At 41.0% G+C, this 15,595-nt stretch overlaps 1 protein-coding gene across 2 annotated transcripts in view; it reads right to left on the bottom strand.

The window, feature by feature from the left end:
• KIF1B (kinesin family member 1B) overlaps window positions 1-15,595 on the bottom strand; it is a gene marked incomplete at its 3' end in the record, with an annotated part of 68,029 nt that overhangs the window by 33,755 nt on the left and 18,679 nt on the right. Inside the window, exons 13-22 of one of the 2 annotated variants that reach the window (XM_080358739.1) lie at window positions 15,374-15,516; window positions 14,169-14,210; window positions 11,614-11,825; window positions 10,473-10,552; window positions 9,740-9,815; window positions 7,431-7,510; window positions 6,736-6,842; window positions 6,169-6,252; window positions 4,524-4,704; window positions 4,210-4,282 (exon numbers count right to left, since the gene is read on the bottom strand). In XM_080358739.1, the coding sequence (XP_080214865.1) occupies window positions 4,210-4,282; window positions 4,524-4,704; window positions 6,169-6,252; window positions 6,736-6,842; window positions 7,431-7,510; window positions 9,740-9,815; window positions 10,473-10,552; window positions 11,614-11,825; window positions 14,169-14,210; window positions 15,374-15,516 (1,078 nt within the window). The remainder of the gene's footprint in view (window positions 1-4,209; window positions 4,283-4,523; window positions 4,705-6,168; window positions 6,253-6,735; window positions 6,843-7,430; window positions 7,511-9,739; window positions 9,816-10,472; window positions 10,553-11,613; window positions 11,826-14,168; window positions 14,211-15,373; window positions 15,517-15,595) is intronic. The other variant, XM_080358740.1, reaches the window with a different exon arrangement.

Here is a 15,595-nt window from a genome sequence, read left to right as displayed (position 1 = left end):
CTTTAAAGGAGTATTAATTTAAAACAGCTCTTTAACAAACAAAATGTCCTATGTACTATTGTGATCCAAACATCTCCAATAAAACACGGCAGTTGGTCTCTAATGAACCTCTGTCTAATGTCCCTGTTTTTCACATAGAGAACCATAATACATGAGAAATCAGGAACAGTAACAGCCAGTTATTCTAAAACCAACGGAAACCCAGGCCACTGACTCAGAATCACATGTTTCTAGACTTAGGATTTCGGGTGGAAGACCACGAAGAATGGGGAATACAATATCATTTGTTTGGGGAATGATGGAAGGGAGTAAAAGAAACACTGTTTTGCCCTATGGTCAACAAGCTCCACAACCTGATTTACTTTATTTGAGCTTTTTGTGACCTTATGTGTTTTTAAATATTGAAGAAAAGCACTAGAGAAACAACTCTTAGTTTAGGCCAAAATACAAGCAAAACACTGGTCTGGAAACAGAACAAACTCTTTGTGACTTTCTAGGCGACAATATTTGTGGCCTAAGGAAACAGCATCTAACAAACTGCGTATTGCAGTGGAAACCAAAGATGCCCAGGAGGAAGACGCTGCACAATCTACACACTCACGGTTACGTCCAGATTGGTAAAACACAAACTACTCAAACATGAAGTCACAGATTCCACAGGATTATTCTTATAGGTTACAGAATTACCGTATGACAGCTTATGGGTAAAGTGTGTCTTGCATATAAAAAGCTGCTCTCCCTACCTGCTTTGCTTCCCCAGGTGCCCCTCCGTAATAGGTGTGAGGCCCTGGATCTTGAAGAGAAGGTAGGTGAGGATGTGGTAGAAGGCCACCTACGAGGTCACATAGAAAGAGGCAGCTGACCCCACGCCTCAAGACCATCTCAGATAAGAAAGAAAGAAGGGTAATTGTAGTTGGCAATTCCCTTCTGAGAGGGATGGAAAGCCCAATCTGCAGATCATCTCCATCATCTTTGCCAGGTCTTGGGAAATGGGAGAGGTGCCCGGGGACTGGAGGAAAGCAAATGACACTCCAGTCTTCAATAAGGGCAAGAAGAAGGACCCGGGTAACTATAGACCGGTCAGCCTCACCTCCATCCCTGGGAAACTGATGGAACGACTTCTCCTTGGTGCCATCTCAAGGCATACCAGGGATAAGAGGGTCATTAGGGGCAGTCAACGTGGCTTCACCAAGGGGAAGTCATGCTTGACCAACCTCATTGACTTTTATGAGGACATAACAAGATGGATGGATGATGGCAGAGCGGTGGACATGGTCTACCTTGGCTTGAGTGAGGCATTGACACAGTCTCCCCCAGCATCCTCACAGCTAAACTGAGGGAGTGCGGTCTGGATGAGCGGGTAGTGAGGTGACTGCGAACTGGCTGAAGGGAAGAAGCCAGAGAGTCGTGGTCAATGGGGCAGAATCCAGTTGAGGCCTGGATCTAGTGCAGTGCCTCAGGGGGCAGTGCTGGGGCCTATATTAGAGAGAGAGTCCAGCGCAGGGCAACAAAGATGCTGAAGGGAGTGGAGCATCTCCCGTGTGAGGAAAGGCTGAGGGAGCTGGGGCTCTGGAGCTGGACAAGAGGACACTGAGGGGTGACTCATTAATGTTTACAGATATCTAAAGGGGAGTGTCAGGAGGATGGAGCCAGGCTCTTCTCGGTGACAATCAGTAATAGGACAAGGGGTCATGGGTTCAAACTGGAACACAAGAGGTTCCACTTAAATATGAGAAGAAATTTCTTCTCAGTGAGGGTGTCAGAGCCTGGCCCAGGCTGCCCAGGGGGTTGTGGAGTCTCCTGTGCAGACATTCCAACCCGCCTGGACACCTTCCTGTGTAACCTCATCTGGGTGTTCCTGCTCCATGGGGGGATTGCACTGGATGAGCTTTCCAGGTCCCTCCAACCCCTGACATTCCGGGATTCTGTGATTAACAGACACTGTCTGGTCATTGCCCCACATGCACCCAGAGGTTAGCCAGGCCAATTAACAGAGGTTTATACCCACATGCTAATATCAAGTGGTTACTGCAAAGGGATTATGACCAAGAAAACCAGAAAGGTAATTTTAGCTCTATTGAACACATTTTCACATTCAATTTCTAAAACAGAGAGCAATTATTTCTCTTCCCTAGTAATACTATCAAGGCAAAAAATATATATATATTTTTGTAAATTTGGGGGGATAAAACCTATTTATCTTTTTTGCATAGCACATCTAACACACATACACCCAAACTGGTTGGAATCTCGGCACAAAACCAAAACAATCTGGTAAACAGGATTAGCCAGCTTCTTATATCCAAGATTAGACTCCACCTTAGAACAAGAATATCAATCTCACATAGCAGTATGTTAGAGAACCTGATACTGCCACTAGATACCACAGCAATGTAAATACTTTTAAGGTTTACAAGCTGAAATGCATTTCCTGATTTCCCTATTCAACTACCATTGTACAAATGCATTAATCCTGCCCAGATTCTGCATACAGCGACACCGAAGTGACAGGATCTAACAAAAAGTTCTGCTGTCTGCTGAAATGTTCTTATTAGACATTGTGATAAGCAGGATACTGCTTAACAAACCAATGAGCTCGTTTGACATGACCCCTTCCAACTAGGAAAGGTGTCCTTCAGGAATTATATTGGTAACGCAGGATAGTCTTACACCTTTGTCCACTAATGGAAACCAGCAAAACCAAAGCAAGCTGAAAGAAATCAACAACTTTATCATGGTGTTAAACAACCCACTATCTAAAGAATCTTCCCTTAATCTCGAGTATACAGGGAAACAAATTCCCTCCACAATACTTTTAGAAATGCAGCCTTACGTGAAGCAGCTCCCCAGCCATTTCTTGTATCTTTAATTCATACAATGGTTTAACTTATGCCCGTCAGCCTAAATTTAAGGGAGTGAATTCCATCACTCGCATCTCTTTTGACACACAGCCAAAACTCGATACTCAAACTATGTTTCTTTTCATATTGAACTGATTTTTGCCATACTACTTCCAGCTACACAATTTTTAACTCTAAAACTGCAGAGATGAAAAAATCAGTCACATTAACTTCCCTTCTGAACTAAGTCTTGCTTTACTTCGAAGTCTGCAACCACTCCTCTCTAGCCAAGAAATCAGTCCCTTGCAATGAAATCATTAGAGACGCAGAAGTCTTTAAGTGTATAATATATATTTTTTAAAAAATAATGTAGCTTCTACCTATAGAAGCCACAGCACTTTGCTTCATTCCGCTTTAGGGAGAAGGGAAAGAGCTTTAGAGTTTAAAACCCAGCGTGCATTTAACCCACAGTTTTCAGTGGTCTCAAACTAATAGTACAAACAAATGAATCATTATTCAAAACTTTTATTTAAATTCAGGCACAACTACATTTGTGTTCTGGCAAGACGACAACCCCAAGTAGTTAAAGCAGAACCAGGAGACTCAGGTTTCTTAAGGAAATCTAAATTTCATTTCGGGCTTGGCCTTGTTTTTGAAATTCACAGGGTGCTTGAAGACTGCGTGCATTTCTATTTGTTATGCCCTTCTGGAGGTATTTGTTGTGAGAAGACAGACTTAATTTATCAGACTTCCTATTGAAGAAGTAGGTGGAATGGTGGAATTCTCATTGTTCTGAATGAGTTAACGCTCCCTTTGCCCTCTGCTCCCTGTCGCAGCCCCACCATTGGCATGTGGACCATTGAGACCCTTACAAGGAACTCCATGCAGGGGAGGGAGAAGGGTTAAAACATGCACAATGCAGCAACACTTTGAGACATCATTCAAAAAAAAAATCAACCTAACGAATCAATTTCTAGGAATCTCTTTGGCAGCACAAAATTAGTATGATTGGTGATCCAAGACAAAAATAGAGGCAAACATCCCAAGAAGTAGCTGTTTAGACTATTGAAAAGAAACTTCAGAAAACACAGGGCATAGGAATGCCCTTCTTTCAGGTTAAGTTGCAAGAAATCCAGCCTGTCCCAACAAGAACCAATTAAAGCCACTTCATTGTCAATTACAATCTCTGAATTAACGCTAAGGAGCTCTCTCGTACTCATAGTAATTCACTGTAGACACGAAGTACTTGAAAGCAAAGGGAGAACTGCATTGTGCAGACAACCCAAGCAAGTTTCCTAAACTTTCAGATAAGCAAGGACAGGAATTATTGTTTGCCAAAGGTATAGTTAATCTAAGTAAGGACACATACCAGCCTTTGCTGCTCCAACAAGAGATCAGCTTCCTCCTTCTCCTTCTTGTACAAAATCTCCATTTCTTGTAATCTGAAGATAAACAAAAGAACACAAGTAGCCAAAGAGGTCAGTATTTTCATGTTGGTGTTACTCTACATGTACAGCCCACTGAACGACTGACAAAAGTCACTCCCCTTTAAATCTGTTACTTGTCTGTTACAGCACTACAGAAGCGAAACTTCCAAGCTTCAGGTTTTGCATGGACACCACCCAAATAACCTACAGCTGACTCCTCTTTGTTTCAGGTAGAAACTGTGAGTGATTTTGTTACCTTTTCTCCATCTCCTGCTTCATGTCAATGCCTTGCTTCTCCAGAAGCTCCCTCTGAGCAAAAGTCCAGTCAACTGGCTCAGAGGGAGTCTCAGCCGATGGTGTTTTCTCTCTTTCTGCACGCGCTTGCTCTGGATGGTTGAATCTGAAGACGTGATTTTTACCCATGATGATACGATTCCCTAAAAACAGGAACAGAATTTAAATCCTTCATGTAAAGATTCCAAAACCATCACTGAATAATTCACATCATTTATCCAGTTGGGTAACAGCATAAGAAAAGATCACCCTCTAAGGATTTCTGTATACATTCAAGTTAGCTAGGTGACAAGAAGAAAAGAATGTCTGGTTTGTACAGTGCTCAGAGAGGACAACACCATCCTCAGGGGTCTAGTCTAATATCCCAGCAGAGTTTATTAGACATTAAAGGACATTCCTCTGCTCCAATGACAGTGCCAAAACACGGGCAAAGCCACTTCAGCAAATCTTCAGCTTGGAAGAGCCTTCAACCCTTCAAACACTGGCACGCATGGCTCTTACTGCTCTTTAAAATGTGATTTACATGAATTCATTCTATTACAGTCCTAATAAGTGGGACTTACAGAAGGATTTTACAGCTTCTTTTAAATTAATGTCAAAAGAGATGAAGAAATCTATTATTGTTCAGTCTTTCAAATAAATCCTAGAGATAGCAGATGTCCACCAAGCCTGAGACACGTGCTTGATGGAACACAGTAAAACAGCTCTGCTCTTCCAGAGAACTTATTAGTGTAGTTAAAATTTAAGACAAGCATTCTAGTAAGTAGACCTCCAAAATTGTCATTATCAATATATTACTAAATACAGGCTTTTAAAGATGTCTGAGACCATGTCTATATTCTAGTAACTTAATTATCTAGATGCAGAAGAGAAAAATCTCTACTCTTTTTTTTTAAATAATTTGTAAATTATAAAGTCATGGTATTCAATATGAGGTCTATGCAGGCACAGAACAGCAAAAACTGTTGTTATTTCATCATCCAGACTTATGCTGAAGTCAGTACACTTAGTTCCATTACAAGACTTTACGCTGGGTTTTTTGTTGTTTGGTTTTTGGTTTTTTACCCGTGGAAAAATGGGGGGAGGACACAGAAAGCGTCAAAGCTTGAAAGACTTACAACCCATTATTTAGGGAAGTCACTCCCTCCTCTCTAATTCTTCCCCAGATGCATTTCTAAAGGAATGCAGGAAACTGGGTGGGAAACGGAATAAGAGCAAAGACAAGCTCTTGTACTCCTGCAGAGGGTCAGATCTCAGCTCTGCCAGGAAACTGGGAATTTTCCATCAGCAGTTGGCAGCCTGGCTGCTCTGTCTCACTGAGACTGCCAAGGGCAAGAGGCTTGGGCAGCAACGGATTTGAATAATATCAGGGTAAGCAGAAGGACAAGCAGGATGCTGTGTGGCAGGGAATACTCAAGTGCACTTACAGCTAGTGCAGCAAAGAAAGAAAACTGCTGCCAAGAGAAGAACGGTACCAACTTCTGTTTAAAATTACACATCAAAAGATAACGCTGCTGTCCTCTAACTGCACCCAGCACGCTCTGCATACGATGCAAATGTCACACACATGGAGAGTCTACAAAAATATCCATTCTGACAGTTCTCACCTGAGCGCAGCTGCACAGGCTGTACAACCCTCTTGCCATTAACGTAGGTTTCTGATCGTTCACAAGGCTCCAAAGTAACAATAACTATGAAGAAAACAACATTTATGAATGAGACTTTAGAGAGCACTGTATAGAAAACAGAAGTGTGCAAGCCTACAGGCCTTTCATTTTCTGCCCATCTTTCTACTAACATCAAAAAGAAATACAAGTGGATCACTCCTTGGTACCATGCTGGTTAAAAAAAGCAAGCAAGCCCCATGAGAAAAATCAATACAACGGACATCTCCATATTGCAGCTGGAAATTATTATTTTTTCTCTTTGAATTTTCATGTTTATAGTCATGCAAGATCAGAACTTAACTCTTACACTGACTGCAGCCTGTAATGTGAAGCTATTATCACTTCAATGTTATTTTCTTCCTCTAGGACTCCAGAAAACAGTGAGTCTAAGTTGATGATTTTCTCGAAGTAAAACAAGTTTTCACATACCAGTATTTCCTGGCCAACTATCAAGTGAGGAGTGAAAGATTCAGCAATACTTTGGTAGGAGAAATAGGGGGTTTTTACCTTCACCATTGTTGTTCCTCTCACTTCGGAAGATACAGTGTTCTTCTTTGATATGAGCCCCGCTCAGGACAATGTCTTGCCTTCGCTCAGCATCAGCTTGGCCAACCCTGGGTCCAACAGAAGATATTTCAGGAACAAATCAGACACTTCCTACAACCCTGCGTAGGACAATACTCTACTTGTTTGGGGATCAAATCTGGCTTAAATTCCAAATCTAGCAATTAAATTTAATCTCATATATGTGAATGCAGAACACATTAATTGTGCAGAAGCATGGAGATAACAGTTTATTTAAATAATAAAGTGAGCATATCCATACTCCAGTTGCTTTTATCAATTACTACCCTTTTCAATCCTCCACCTATCAAAATTTTCAAGACAATTTCAGTAAGTTTTATAACTTTTGTTTTCATATATCTTCCAAGGCATATCATGCTTTCTTTTACTGCCCAGGTGTTGTAACAAACTCCTTACACAGCTGACTGCCTGCACATATTACTTTCAAAGCACAAAATCAACTTAAAGGGAAGTGCATTTCTGTACTTTTTTCCACCTACAGCAATCTCTGGCTTCATTTGTACCTGCAAGTTGAATAGCTCAAGGGACAATTATTATTCAAACCCATGGTGTCTCCAGTACAGGGATTTGAACAAGCAAAGCAACAGACTTCAGAGCATATTAGCACCAATCCTCACCTAGTAATACCATCTTTGATGTAGTAAAGCAGACACTCAGACATGAGTGGATCCTCATTAAGGTTTACAAGATGAGGAGTCTGAAAGAACAAAAAGAAAAGTTAACTAAGAACTGAGGAGCTACTTTCAGGTTTCTTCCCGCAGCTGTGTAGGATGTACATTAATCCAGCAGTTTTGCTTTGTGTATTGAGGTTATTCCATAATGCATTTTTTCCCCAACATAGTCTCTTGCAGTACCGAAGAACATCACCAAGTAACAGCAGAAATACAGCTCAGATTGTGTATTAATCTGAAATATCAATTGAAGAAATAAAGGCTTCTGCTGGAAAAAAAGATTCCTTGTGAAGTCTCTGTAAACTTTGATAAGGAAAGTCCAACAGCAGAAGGGGTTTCTTCAGTAAAATCTTGAAACTGAATCACCTTTGGCTTTTCTTGGGCAGTTCAGGTCAGGTGTTCGCTTGGCAAAGAAAATCTAAAACTACCAACAGTCTCTGATACGAACAACTAAAAAGCTCTTCATCTAAAGCTCTTCTAAATGTAAATCCACTACGGTTACTAAACCAACCTTCTTTGGTGAAAAAACCCCATTGGAATCAGCAAACAAGTCACAAGGCTTTGGTGTGAAAATCTGGCCAGTGAGATAGCAGTAAGCACAAGCATAAAAGAAAAGGCAAAAATGGTTAAACAGAATTAAAGATGATGAAAAGAGAAATAAAACTGTTAATAAGCTACTTGTCCCTTTGTTACTCTCAAAATAAATTTAGCAAAGGAAATTAATTTGGCTCAGATTACTTGAGTTCCATCAACTTATTCAAGCTGCAAAAAGTTGACTTAACAGAGATATTGACAGCATTCAGTTCACAGAAGCTCAGAAATTACTGGATGTTCGCAATGAAATTGGTGTTCGAATTAAGAAGTCTGACAGTCAATTGCCCAATGGAAGACTTTACTATAAAGGGAGAAAAAACAAGGCAACCTTTTCATCCCTAAAAATAACGAGGCCACCTAAAACTGCAGGTAAAGATATCTCACGCCATCACTGCTGCTCATTGCACTCACATCAACATGTGAAGTTGTATAAAAGGTTATAAGTCAAGAGAAAACTGGACAGACACCAAATCTCAACTGCTGTATCACTGCTACAGCTTGTACCACTTGGACACTTTGAAAATAATGTGTGTTTTAGCATCTGAGTTCATTTACTACACTCAAAGTCTGCAGGGGCCTTTCACAGGCAGAGAGCTTTGTAAGAAATAAAGCTCAACAATGTGAAATATGATGCTGGCAAAACTGACTGTTCACTCATTCTGAGATCTGTTATTCAGCCAACCAGTTTTGCCTTCAACATTCTCCAGTACAGCCCCACTCAGGCAGGAGTTGAAGGATTTTCCCTCCTCCCATCTCTGACAACAGCACAAGCAATTTAATTTCCACAATCCATTTCAAGAAGTTTCCTGCCATCAAAGGCAAAACTGGTAGATACAGCAATGATTGCACAACGTGAGACCTTTTAATTAGAGGACAAAATTCACCTAAGAAAGTTCAATTTACAGCTCAGCTGGTAAAAACACAGGGCTGCCCTAGTAGCATATGATTAGGTCTATACTGGTACCTCAGGCATTTAAAATCTTTACAAAAAAACCCTTCAATTTTGCCATCTACATCTTTAAACTTTCACAAGAACAGCTACAGCTAGAAGGAGAACTAATGAAATCAGAGTGCAAGGATAGCAAGGAACAGAAGCAATAGGACTAGGTCAAGGAGTTCTACTTCTCCTAATAAATCCTATATGGGTAAACATAAATACTATTACCAAAGCAACTACTTAATCCAGGTGGCATTTATACACAAACCTGATCAGCTGAAAATGCACCAAAAGAGTCATCAAAAAGAGATGAGGGCCTCTGAGGGAAAATCTAAGAGGAGATGAGGTTCCATAACATAAGAGAAAGAAATGTAAAGAACACTCAATGAATTAGTGTCTTTACAAACCAGTAGCATTTCCACAGCTCCCTAAAAGCGTTAAGTATTGTGTAACATCACTTGTATGAGGAACAGCGTCCACATTCATTATTATGGGCAAAATAACCCTTAGATGTAGAGTGTTTTGAGGGATTCTAACACTAAAGCTATTTCCAAAAAGATATTGTAAAAGGAAGTTACTACTCAGAGTTCAAATCTCACTTATGTTCTTCTGTGTCCTACATGAACACAAGCCCTCGTGTCCACGGTAGCTCCCTCACCACCCTCTCCTCCCACGTTGATCAGGCTTTTGGAGACACGATGTGATAGTTAGAAATTTTCTCTACCTTTTTAGGTGAGAAGACTCCCAGTGTTCCTCCATCTTCACGAATGGCAACTCCCATTTCTGCTAACAACGCCTCCCTGAGAGAGAAAAGCAAGATATTGACCATATTTAGACTTCTTAAACAAAATAAAGTCTAATGAAAGCCATGTAATGAAATACATGAGACTTTAAACCTGATCCACTGATGGTACAGCCAGGACTGTCACTACCTCATAACACAATAGGGCAAGCTTCTAAACTTATTCCCAGAAGTTACAGGCCAGCAGAACAGCATCCACTTTCGGACAATTATTAAGCATCTGTGTTGTTGCTCTAAGACACATTCAAACCACAGCTGGAAAGCTGGAGCTGTTCGGTAATTTCAGATGCTCTGGTACTAAACCCAAACTTTTCTCCTTCACTTCAGGGCCAGAATTTTTGGAATGTAAGAGAATGGTGGAAAGGAAGAAGGAGACAAGGATTCTATCTTGTTTCACAGCAGAAGTCAACATAGCAGCTCAGGATATAACCTGAATTACAACAGTAAACACTTTAACTGTAGGAGATGGAGGAAGGAATACAGCTTTCCCTCAACGCTGCCCCTGCTGTTAGATATAACACACAAGGGTCAGCAGAGCTATCAAGACACAATATTCTGCTCTTCCACTGCTTTTGAACAGAGTAACATTCTCTGCTTTCCACACTTCTCCATCTTCTAGAGACCATCTACATCTACAGCATTTCTGATTCCTGACCTTTCCATCCTAATGGCTTCCGTTTTCCTCAGCTTCTCTTCCCACGTTTCGTTCAGCTCTGCAATGATCTTCTCAGATTCCTGTGTGAAAATCCCAGAAGCTGTTAGACAATTATTCTCAAAGTTCTTTATATAATACACAGAGCGATTAAAGTTTGTGCTCAGTTCTAGACCTCTAATTTTGGTTATAAAAAGTACTCTCAGCACTTCGAAACTCTAAGTTGTCTTTCTTAATTTTTAAAAGTGTAAACAGCAAGCTGAGAAGAAAAGTTCATATTTAACCACAATCAGACTAGTCTGAACCACCTCCACTATTTTGCCTTTTTTCTTTAGATCTGATTTACAGCCATCATTCAGTAACTGGATGCCAAGAAACTGCAGAGACCACACTGTTATTTCCATGGCAACAGCGGGTTTCTAATAGGAAAGGGATCTGCAGTGTGTGTTCCAGCCCATTCCGATCCCCATGGCAGAGTCTCATGGACAAGACATGAGAACGAAGCCCAGATCCAACACAGTCAGCTCTCCCCACTCATCCACCCGTGGAGATTGGGGGGGGCTTTCATAAAAATTAAGAAATACTTCACTGTAATGCACTTTTGATGCGGTTCAATTCTATGCAGAATTGGGACAAGGCCGCTATTGTCTGGATGAAGCATGCTATTCTGTGTGCTTCACATTTTAATCTGTGGGGGCTGGGCGAATACAACAGTGGCAGGATTATTCTTCCTCCTTTTTTCAACTTGGGAGTAATTTGGTTTTCTGAAGCTGAGCGCATTTCCTAGCCAGACTTTGTCCACACTAGTGCTGACCAGCCCTCCTGAAGTCTACACTTAGGATCACATTTTCCGTAATTACCACTGCACTAGAGGACCTGTAAACATGAATCAAGATTTTGATTTATAATTTCGGGCTACAATTAAACCTAAATAATCCTAACAGGGAAGGCGGCCCATGAACTCAGCTTCTGGCCCACTGCAGTTAAGTGCCCTTTTGAAGGTGCAAGTGGCTTTCAGACAACTTCCTACAGGAACAGCAGCATACTGGATATATTTGTGAAGGAAAATTCTCCCAGGTTCACTCCTATTTAGCCTTGGAAAAGACTAAAAATAACAGCCTCCTTAACCTAGAGCGATACCTACCTTCAAACGTTCAATCGCCTCTTCTCCTCCAGGTGTGGACATGATTCTTTCCTGTATACTGGACACAGATGTTAAGCCCACCTGACTACTGAGAGAGCAGGAGGATGGAGATGCAGTGAGGGACCCCATGGAGGCTGTGGAAAAATTGCCAGGACGTTGATTCTCGGAGGCTAGCAAGTATCTATGTTTATTGTTCTGAAAATCTTTCAAATCTGGGAGAGAGACACACACAGACAGAGGGAAGGCAGAAAGGTGGGAAAAAGGAAAATAGGAAGAGGGAAGGAAGAGGGAAAGGGAAAGGAAGGAAATACCAGTGTAAGAGGAAAGCATTTAAGCAGCAACAAGACAAGTTTTGTAATTTTTAGATGGCAGTTCTGTTCAGTCTTTTAATATTAAGTATCCAAAACAATAATTCAATTCAGACCCTGAGGATTACTAGTAAGGACCATATCATAAACTTTTCTGATCAAAAAAGCTTGAAAACAATAAATTACACGTGCTAAAAAATAAACCATCCAATTCCTAACTGAACACTAAACTGAGCACCATGGAGCTCAGGCCAGGAGCAGATTCAGCTCCTCATGAGATTATTGACATTTTGGGCTGAACTCTAAACAGACACCAACCCCTTAAACTCAGCAAAACATTCTCTTCCAGACTCCTTTAATTAAAAGGATGGTCAGGTACATCTTTATCACAGCAGCGGCTCTGCTGCCAAACCACCCAGACCACAAGGACAAAGAACTCTCCTTAAATTCTCACGGGACAGTACATATATCACCTGTCAGTCCAGGACAGGGACAACATGAATTCATAAGAATATAATTAGGTTACTTCTTGACCCTCCTCACCTAAAAAAGGGGGTATCTAAGATAGCTGATCAGTGAACTATCTGATAAGGCTCTCACATTACAGAGGCTCCTTTAAAGCTTTTTGGTCTTAGTTTAGATGAGGAAGGCCTTAAAACCCCCCACAAAGGCCTGAAAGATGCCTCCTTAAAAGATAGAAAACAAGGAAAAGGTGCATGAATGATTTCAGAATGAGTATCAAAAGGCAATTTATTTTAATCTTACTTAGCTTCTCGGATATGTCTATAAACCATATCCTCAGAATAATCACACATCAAAAAAAAACCTGACATGGAAATAGCAGGCTAAGAAATAGCTCAGTTTTAATAGTTTTGAGTGTTTGCATTCTATTTCAAAACCAAATCCTTTAAAATAAGCATCTTTTGGAAAGAAACAGATCAAGTCAGACCTTGCAAGTTATAAACAAGGGCTTCGCACTTCCAAAAATGGATGCTCGCCCAGACATTGCATAAATTTCCATGTCCTCCTCCATCTCCTCTACTCTTATCCTGAACAATTCTGCTATTGTCAGCCTCATGCCCTAGTTCACTCCACATTCAACCTGCTGTTTCAGCCTCATGACACTGCTGATTGCATCGAGTCAGTTTGAAAACCACCATCTGCAAATCCAGGAAGCAGGGGTGGGAGTTTGCCAGAAGAAAAGCAGGTTAAGGGCAGGGAACGCCGTGGGGACAAAGGAAGCAGGCATGGCAGAGCAGGGAGGGTGAAGCCTCAAAGGCCCAGAGACACATGCACCCCTGGAGATAAAGGAAGTGGCACTTGCAATTAGTTTTCACGGCTGCTGTGACCACAGAGAACCAAACCCTGGACATCATGCACGCTGCTCCTGGAGGCTGCAGCTTTCACACGCTGACATACGCACACGCTGGAAGCGGCATCGGAATGTGAGACAAGGCCAGGATGAGTCTTTACATCACCAGTAGCTTTAGTTGTAGGAAATTTCAGACAGATCTCTTCCAGTTTATAGTGTTTGAGGGAGAGTGAAGAAGACTGATTGAAAGTGTTTAAAAAGTCTACCAACCCACAATTTACAGAGAATGAGTTTCTCTTGCAGTGGACTACATCTATTTCCCTTTCATAGAAGCAAACACTAGAACAGAAATAAAACACTATTTGCTGACTCTTTTAATCCTATTAAGTTAATCATTTGCAACCAAGTATTTGAGCTCAAATAAGAGACCTTTATTATTCCAACTTTTTTTTTTCTTTTTAAGAGACTATAGAAAAGAAATCTCTGCCTTCAGGAAGGACTGATAACATTTCATCTTGAGTTATCAATTGACACACCTAACCCAAATACTGCTAGGTGGAAAAGAGAAACTAAAAGGCCAGGTGAGCACAAACTGTTTCAACTGAGGAACTTAAGAAGGATTTGAGAAAAAGAGTTTCTAGTTCAAATCTAAACTGTTGGCGATCATGAAAACAGACTAAAGAATTACCACTTTCCCTTCTATATGCTGGCAGAAAGGAAGCAATGCAAGTGTTGCACTTTAAACTCTGCACTTTTTTTTTTGACAGTCGACTCAATCTAAGAAACGCTGGTTAAGCTGCTTTCCCTGAAAGTGCCTTGCATTCCACAGCGAGCGTTCTGTCTGGGATTTCCCTGTGAGAAATGCTGGCATGCAAAGCTCAGTTCAAAGCTGACCCAGAGAAAGCAGGTTAAAAAGAGAACCACACAATACACACATTTGCCTCCACTTCCAGAGTATTCATCTCCCATTGGATCAACTGAAAAGGGAAAAGCAGGAGGGAAAATACAAGAAGGATCAAAATTGAAGGTTCACCAGTGACATAGGAAGGGAAGAGAATACTACTTCATGTTTAAAGAAATAAAACACAATTCTCAGTAACGTTATTTTTTTCAGTTTTGATTTAGAACCAGAAAACACAGACTGTGCCAAGCATGAAAACACCCGCATTTCATTGTCTTCTGGCCCCATGCTCTTGAAAACAAACAAATGAAGAGGTAAATACATGTTACACATCTTTAAGCAGTCCGTGACTAAGTCAGGACTTGTGCTTCACAGGTGAATAAGCTCTGACAAATCAGAAACTGCTGCAACATTCACTTTTTTGTTTTTAAGTCAAAGAATCTTTTAATCCACTGGAATACATTCTGGGTTTTTATGGGCATCTCCACCAGGAATTAAATCATTGTTCGTATTACACAAGAATGTAGCAGCTATAATTTTTGTTCATTTGCCTTGTTTGGAATGAGGACAAGGAAACAATCGAGGCACAAGTGTGTTCTGGTGCTTTAAGAGGTTGCTGGCAAAGCAAACCAGTACAATTACTGCTCTGCCAACCTTACTCAAAATCTCGCCCCAGAATAATTCATTACTTATTCACAATCAGCTGTTTCATAGCTGGTTATTTTGAGATGACAAATGGTTTGTCACTCAGGACACTATTTAACAGGAATTAGCCATTGTTTTCTTTTCTGAGCAGGGATGGCACTGAAGCCAGGTATCAACTAATAACCTTAACCCTTTAAAAAGGAAGATGCTTGTTTTTCCAGTACAAATTAAGTTTCTCTATCTCAGCTATCCTCCTTTTATTGGCAGCCAGATACAAAGCCCTCCATAACTCACCAGGGCAACTCCTCAATGTGTTAAGTTCTATTACACAAAATCATTTCTACAGTAACAGGAAACTCAATTTCCATGTTTTTCCTTGGGAGTTTGAAGGTAGCCTCTCAATGCTACAGACAATCCTAGGGTGGGTTGTTTAAAGACAGAAGAGGTTGCCACTTCTAAAACCATTTTTTAAATTTAATATCAGGACCCACACTGAACTCCCACATTTTAAACCCTTCCTCTCGCATGCCCAGCTCTCCCTCCTGCGTAAGAGAGACCAACCTGAGGCTGGTAAGGTCTGTGCCATCCACTTACTGTCAATAATGTCTCCCAGCCCTTGGGCACGCAGGAGATCCTTAAGCCTCGTCACCTCCTCCTTCAGCTCACGCACCAGCTTGGCATTAGGATCTTCATTGATAACAGCATTGCATTTAATCTGTTTTGCACGATCAGCATATCTGAAACCAGACCAAACCAACGAATATGTGAGTGCTCGTCTGCAACACAGGAATGCAGTAATATATGTGCATCTCAGAT

The sequence above is a fragment of the Nesoenas mayeri genome (assembly GCF_963082525.1).
Source record: "Nesoenas mayeri genome assembly, chromosome: 24".
Classification (NCBI taxonomy): domain Eukaryota; kingdom Metazoa; phylum Chordata; class Aves; order Columbiformes; family Columbidae; genus Nesoenas; species Nesoenas mayeri.
Note: the sequence above shows the minus strand (reverse complement) of the source record. Positions and strands in the feature narration are given on the sequence as shown.